Source organism: Aplysia californica, unplaced genomic scaffold (assembly GCF_000002075.1).
Source record: "Aplysia californica isolate F4 #8 unplaced genomic scaffold, AplCal3.0 scaffold00147, whole genome shotgun sequence".
In the NCBI taxonomy this organism is placed as follows: Eukaryota; Metazoa; Mollusca; class Gastropoda; order Aplysiida; family Aplysiidae; genus Aplysia; species Aplysia californica.
In genome coordinates this window covers 906,565-914,522 of record NW_004797417.1, presented here as the reverse complement: position 1 = coordinate 914,522, position 7,958 = coordinate 906,565, and the positions used below count along the sequence as shown (strand labels likewise).

Here is a 7,958-nt window from a genome sequence, read left to right as displayed (position 1 = left end):
TGGAGGTGTAGAGGGGGCGGGAGTGGAGGAGGGAGAGTAAGTAACATTCTCAATAGCTCTCATTTTTTAACATATTGTGGGTGCTTTGTCCTTAATAATATATATCGACCTCCGCACCGCTCCAGCAGCCTACTTTATGATAAGCTCGATCTAAGGTCTCATCGCTGAGTCGCGGTTATATCTGGTCAGGCTTAATGTCTTTGTTTATATCATCTTTCTAAATGCCTACTCATTTACGTAAACGAAGACAGTAATTCAGGTGGCAGAGTTCCAATAAAGAGAGGTATTATCGTTTGTGAAGGAAAAGTTTTGGTTGGGTTATTTTTGGTGTAGACTTTTTTGCTTTCCTTACGCGTTTGTTGTTGAAGTTGTTTGTCGTTATGTTGTTGTTGTTGTTGTTGTTGTTGTTGTTGTTGTTGTTATTGTTGTTATTGTTGTTGTTGTTGTTGTTGTTGCTGTTGTTGTTGCGGTTTTGTTGTTGTTGCTGCTGCTGCTGCTGGTGGTGGTGATGATATTGTATTTATTTGTTGTTTTTTGTTTTTGACTGTTGTTGTTGTTGTTGTTATTGTTATTGTTATTGCTGTGGTTATTGTTATTGTTGTTATTTCATTGTATTACCATTTTTCTCGTTTTGTCGACGCTTATCGCTCCACTGGAGATGGTGCATGGCATTTTGAACATCAGTCTCTTTTTCTCACGCTAGACTTTGAGTGCAGAGGAAAGGATACTATTCCTGATCATATCAACTAGATAGGACTCAACTTTGATTTAAACTGTCGTTCAACTGAGATACAAAGATGACTAAGCCAGTCCACACATTTGTGTTGTATTAAAAATAACAACAACAACTGTTATAACAGACAGACAGACAGACAGACAGACAGACAGACAGACAGACAGACAGACAGACAGACAGACAGACAGACAGACAGGCAGATAGACAGACAGACAAGCAGACAGACAGACAGACAGACTGACAAACAGACAGACAGTTCCTTGTACAGGCGTTCTTCTTTCAGAAAGTCCGTTTTATCTCTAAATAGCCGAATTCGAAGGAAAATGCAGCCTTAATGAAACGTATAAAAACCAAATACGTTTTCGTCCTATTAATTTTCTCACCCAAAATTTAACCCCCACAGCGAAACAATAAGAAGACGGCAATCAGACAACCAAAAGTACCACAATCGCTATGTCGGCATCTTTGCCTTTCATGTCCTATATCAAAAAGCGGCGGTTTCTTTGATGTTTGGTCAGAAGCCGGCTTCCTTTACCTCTCTGCAGACCACGAAGTCCTATCACACGCACGACATCATGCGCTGACCACTGACCGCTAAGCCTTCGGGCAAACAGACAGATAAGACTGAACATTGTCTTCACAGTAATATGAAGCAAAAAACATAAAACATAAACTAGTAATCTCTTAATAGACCGCCGGCTTTTGATCGTGGAAGACTGGCAGTAAAAACAATAACTTGGTTGCACCTCAGAGAATTCTCCTGCGGTTGTAAGTGGTGGTATTTGACATTCTGGAGTATGCCTTAACTGTAGGTACTAGTTAATATGACATGCCGCCCCCACATACTCTCCCCCACTGTGTTCCTTTCTATCTAATCTCCGAAGACGGACGCCTTGTGTGTTGGGGAGAAAATCAGGTAATCCCAAACCATAACATGGACGTGTGTAACTGCTCTGGAACTGGAAACTGTCTGGACTTTTGGTTGGGGTATGGTGGACTGGAAGAAACAGAGTTGGTAGAATAGTTACTGAATGTTTCTATCTGTGCCATCGGTCAACTTTCTTGTTAAGTTTGTAAAATAATAACAATAGTAATAATAATGTTGAAAGGCGTGGTAATCAGATTTTTCCTTAGTGTGTACTGCGTCCCATGGGGTCTTTGAAACAAAACTGCAGACTTTAGCTTTCTGGCTTATCGTCTAATACGATTATGTAGACAATTTTTACTATCAGCATCTATCTTAGTGTCTACTGGTGGCTGTGGTTTATTGGTTAGGCTCTTTGCCTAATTAGTAATCTTGAAGATGCATGATATTATAATCTTCCCACGCTTTGGAAATGATTTAAGATCAATATTTATCGGAATGGAAGAATTTGACATATTATATAGTTTTGAAAGGTTATTAGGTGTATTTACATTTAAATCCTATCTAGAGTGTCATTGAAAGCTATTCCGTATGTTCTTCAGAGAATCTCCACTAGAAAGAATACATATTCACATTTTCTCAAAAATAGATTTATTTGAAACAAAATAAAACAATAGCAGCATAAAAACTCAACAAAAAAGAAAACAACATTATATATCGACCTACTTTTAGTAAGCTGGATATGTGTGGTATTTTGTAGACTTTTTTTTGGGGGGGGGGAGGGGCATCTCGTTTACGCCTTCCTCGACGGAACTTACAACACTTTTGAGGCTAGCTACTACAAACCTTTCAGAACGGACCACATCTCGTAGTGAAAAAAGTCGTCCTGGTACAAAAGATAGAAAAATTAGATATTATTTTTTATGTCACGTTTTCCTAAGGAATTAAACCCAAAGGGTCTTTTTTGCGTGCAAAGACAAAATAGCTTGTAAAAAGACAGACACCTGAGCCTTCAGTGTGCTTTGACAGAAGAATTGTTTTTATCTTGCAGTTTTAAACGATGGGAATTTTAGAAATTGGGAGAATGCTGTTGCGTGAAACTATTTCACACTTTGCTTTTATTTCCAGGAAATTCCCAGAAAATTGATCAGACAATTCAAAAATAATTATTGCTTTCGCATACACCAAAACATATATTATAAAAGTAATATTAACTTCAAATATGAAACAAAAAAGAAGACACCCCAAAACCGAAACACTCCTTATCACAAACAACAGAAGCGACAACCAAAAAACAACAACAACTAAACCAACAACAAAACACCAACGACAATAACAGGGGCATCAGCAGCACAAGCAGCAACAACAATATCAACAACAGCAACAACAGCAGAAACAGTACCGGTAAGGAAATTTCCCCAATTTATAATAAAGGAGGTCAAACCGAACATAATATTAAGCGACAGTTTTCATTGCCAAACAAATAAAACCAAAGTTTAAAGCGACAGAATGCATGTTTTACGAATTTGTTCAACACTTGCCTTCCACTCACAGCAATGTGTTTTTAACGTTTTCAATGTGTCTAAATACAACTCTGACGGAGTCTGTTAGTTGCTCGTGCTCTTAACCCTCTCTGTTTCAGTTTAAACTCCACAAAGTTGACTAGCTTACATCTTCGTTTTCATAAAGTTTTCGGGGTCAAAAAGCAGAATCAGTTTGATGTTCTCTCGTTTACCGCATGCCGTTCGCTACGGCAGTTTTATCGGTCTGTGAGCGGCAGTTAAAGGAGGTCATTAGCAAAACATTCACCCTCACCCCTCCTCGAAACATCAACCCAAAAATAGCATAATAAGTTATACTGGTTGAGATGCCCAATAATGTTTCAAAAGTTAGATTATTTCAATATGGCAAATGATTTTCTGTTTCATCATTATGATAAACAAATTCTTAATTTCTGTTTGCGATGGCTATCTCTCGGATTTTTTTTCAGGTAAGCTTTACGAACATGCGGCTGTGCGTAGACGGCGCACATGATACGGCCGAGCAGATGGCGGACATACCTGATAAAGTCGCATGTGGCCATCGAATTTCGATTTTTTTTAGCTTTACAGTAAAAAGACAAGAGCTCTTTGGTTGCAAAAAATAAAATAATTGCTTTTATGAACTTCGGATGCAAAAAAAAGAGGGAGGGGAAAGGGGGATAGGGTGATTAATCAGATTCAAATTTACTGAATCCTGAGTCGTTATTATTATTATTATTATTATTATTATTATTATTTTTGTTATTATTACTATTATTATTGTTGTTGGTATTCTTATTCTTATTGTTATTCTTATTGTTATTCTTTTTATTATTATCATTGTTATAATTATTATCATTATTATCCTTTTATTGTTATTTTTTTACATGTATTATTTTTATTATTATTATTATTATTATTATTATTATTATTATTACTACTATTATTATTATTATAGTAACATTTACAAAGTGCATTTTATCCACACTCTTTAGCATACTTAGTGCGCACCCCTGCTAAAAAAGTACCCATGACATATATACACGTATTATCTGAGAGGAATAATTACACTTAAAATGATATAATTATAATATTTAATTTTTCTTTTCCATTTTTTTTTCGTCTGCCCTAGGTTTATCAGCCAGCTAAACATCCATGCCCTGGGCGCTGGTGTGGTGTGTGACAACATCCCCGGTCTCGTGGGCAGACAGCGCAGGCTATGTCGTCATCACCCTGACGTCATGGTGCCACTGAGCGAAGGCGTACGCCTCGGAGTGGAAGAGTGCCAGTTCCATTTCCGGAACCAGAGGTGGAACTGTAGCACGCTGGAGAGGGATACCTCCTTGTTTGGGAAGGTCATGCTAAGAGGTGAGGGGTCCGGTTGTTGGGAAATGTGGAGATTGAGAAGGAGATTAATAGAAAGAGGGAAGGAGGGAGTGATATATATATATATATATATATATATATATATATATATATATATATATATATATATATATATATATATATATATAGAGAGAGAGAAAGAGAGAGAGAAGGGGGCGGGGGAGAGAAAAAGAAGGGGAGAGACGGGGAGAGAGAGGGAGCGAGAATGGGTGAGAAAGGAAGGGAGAGAGAGAGAGAGAGAGAGAGAGAGAGAGAGAGAGAGAGAGAGAGAGAGAGAGAGAGAGAGAGATAGACAGACAGACAGAGTGAGAGAGAAAGAGAGAGAGAGCGAAAGAGAGAGGGAGAGAGAAAGAGAGAGAGAGAGAGAGAGAGAGAGAGAGAGAGAGAGAGAGAGAGAAGGGACGAGGGGGGGGGGGTTAAAGAGAGCAAGAGAAAGAGATAGATTACAAGACATTAATGGATATGGAAGTTAAACAAACAGGATAGTGATACATGTATGTCCTTTTTAAAAGATTTCTGTGATCTTAGTTTTCAGGATAACTATCTTTCAACGTAAGTGGCACGGCATTAAAAAGTAAAGATGTTCCCGCATCCGATCCGGACTTTGGGGATTGCCTTCCCAGCGAGACAACTTCCTGTGCCTTCGGCATATTGTGGTAGAGGGGCCAGTTCCTTTCCGCAACGCCTTTACTTCCCCAACTCGAAGACACAACTCGAAGACAGGTACCCATTACTGCCGATGGGCAGGAGGGGGCGAAAAAAATCCGTGTCCGAACCGAGGCTCGAACCCAGTCTTTCCGCTTCGGAGACGAGAGCACTAACCGCTACGCCCACACACCCTCACGGCATTAAGCACCTTAAAAAGCAGCTCTTTCCTGGGAATTCTGATATAGTTGCACGAAATGCCGTAGAAAAGTGCACAGCCTTACGATTTAAATCGGCATTATGTGTTTCTTTTTTCAGGCAGTCGCGAAGCTGCCTTTGTGTACAGCATCTCTTCCGCTGGCGTGGTCCACGCCATCACCCGTTCTTGCAGTCGTGGCCAGCTCATGCACTGCGCCTGCGACCCCACCAAAAGAGGATCTGGCAGAGACAAGAGAGGTGCCTTTGACTGGGGAGGATGTTCAGATAATGTTCGCTACGGCAGTACTTTCTCCAGGATGTTCATCGACGCTAAGGAACGCAAGCAGAGAGACGGGAGGGCTATGATGAACTTACACAACAACAGAGCCGGCCGAAGGGTGAGTGTGAATGCAGCTCCTGAAGAAAGTATGAAAATCATTCTAGTTGTTTTTACCCTTGCCCCCCCCCCCCCCCTCAACGCCTTTCATTCAATATGACATAGGCTGCTTGACCTGCGTGTTTTCAAAACTTTGACCTCCCCTGCACTCTCAAACTGTTTTTATTTCCCTCAGCCACTCAAACTTGCTGGGTAAAGTCAAGGAAACCAAAAATCATTTCTCCAGTGATTAAAAAAACACATCTGAGTGTGCAGAACTATGGCAAGTAAATAAAAAGCAGACCAGATGCTTACATATTATTGAGTAGATTGTCTTCCGTTAAGATGTGCTAGGGTTACGTAGCAAAACGTAGTCATTTGGAATTGACCTACCTTGATTACGCATGATGTTTACAAATGAATAAAACCCATTAAAAAAAACAGATTTGTTTATCTTAAAATGTTATTGAACCCAATGTGTTCAAGTTCTTGCACCAGCAAAACTTTATGATTTATTTTGTTCGATGTGGACACAGCAGTTGTAGTGTAATTTTATAGCCAATGACGTATTAATTGAGACGTCGCTACTACTAACTGGGGTTTGGGGTGGGGGTGGGGGGATTACCGGTGTGATAAAGAGTTGGGAGTGTAAGGGGACAAGGCAATGTGGTGAGAGTCTTGGGGTAGAGAATGAGAGGATGGGTTGAGGAAAGGCTGAGGACGTTGGGGGGGCGGGAGTGGGAAGGGTGGAGGGTAAGGGAGGATGGGTTGTTGGTGGGTGAGAGGGGTGGTAGAGTATATGGGGTACATATCATTGGATTTCGCTTATTTGTATAGTCCAACCACGCAGATCGACTCGGAGCATTCAGTGACAGGATTACAGTGACAGAACTCACTTATGTAGCATACAAATTAAAAGCTAAATAAATTCCATTCTGCATCATCTGACTCTGACACATTAGAAATACATGAAAATTATTATTATGTACGTAAAGAATCGCTCGAAATACGGTCACTCAAAGTTCACAGAAGCGTGGTCTAGGAGACGTGAGTCCAACGTTTGCGTAGTGTGGAGGGGTTAAAGATGGGTCAGTTATTCAATGCTGCTCAAGACAACTCTGAAAACTATACGACTCTTTCAGTTACCAAAAGCGTGGGAGGATTCAGGGAAAAAACAGCGAAAAAAAAATTGAAAAAAATAAAAAAAATAAAAGATAGCGTGCCATGGGAATAATAAGCGTGGAGCAGACAGCAACAATCAGACTAACTTCATAATTAACCCCCACTGAGCAAATCGGTGCGAAAAACATTTCCGACGCAATGCTGAAAAAGCGAGATATTATTTTCTGTTTACATCTTATTCCATGACATCTCTACACGGGCATTAACAATATTTTGAAAACCCGCCCTCCAGCGAGCGTTTGACGTCGGGGCTACAATATAAAAGCCGCGGGTATCTACTTGGCCTGCCCTGCGGGTTATCAAGGGAAAAAATACACCTACGTTCAATGACAAAAGATTTGAAAGACGTCATTTTGATATACTTTCATCATGACAACAGAGTTTAATTTCAGTAATCTTTTGACATCCAATAAACAATAGAATGAAGCTAACTCTTTAGAGATGCAAAAGTTTGAGCAGTACAAAGAATGAATTGTCTGTCATAATATAGAGAAGAAAAAAAAAACTCACGTGTTTGACATGTATATTGATTTGTAAACATTAAACACTCGGAGAAATTATAATGTCATCCCTACTTCGTTGGAAACACGGGGAGTGCTAGCCAAAATTTATTCTAATCTTGCAAGATATTGGCTTAAGAAAGACAGGTGGATGGCGAAGAAGATGGGGGTCACAGAGGTGAGAGTGGGTGGGGTAGGGAGGGAGGGGTAGGACGGGTACGGGTAGTTTGTAACAAGGTTAACCCGTACACCCGTATCTTTTTTAGGCATTTTGCCAAGATTGAAAGAAGCTAGGCATGCACTTTGTTAGTGGTTTCAGCATTAAGAGCCAGTTTCCACTCAATGTAATTTATAAAGGGCATGGCAGATGAGAAAGAGTGTCTCGTGTGGCCCGTCTGCCACAGTAAGAAGAAGGAATCACCTGTTTATAAATACAACATTGATTTGTCTCCCTTTGCATAGGTCTGAAACATGTCATTGTTCGCAAGCGCGACCCCCTCCCCCTCCTCTCTCTCTCTCTCTCTCTCTCTCTCTCTCTTACTGTTTATCT

General features: G+C 40.1%; 1 protein-coding gene across 2 annotated transcripts in view; it reads left to right on the top strand.

Moving 5' to 3' along the window:
• The window catches only part of LOC100533350 (Wnt-2 protein precursor), a 52,049-nt gene that overhangs the window by 26,243 nt on the left and 17,848 nt on the right, over positions 1 to 7,958 (top strand). For both annotated transcript variants that reach the window (XM_035969462.1, NM_001204644.1), the window contains 2 exon segments: positions 4,254 to 4,489; positions 5,471 to 5,748. In XM_035969462.1, coding sequence (XP_035825355.1) covers positions 4,254 to 4,489; positions 5,471 to 5,748 — 514 coding nt within the window.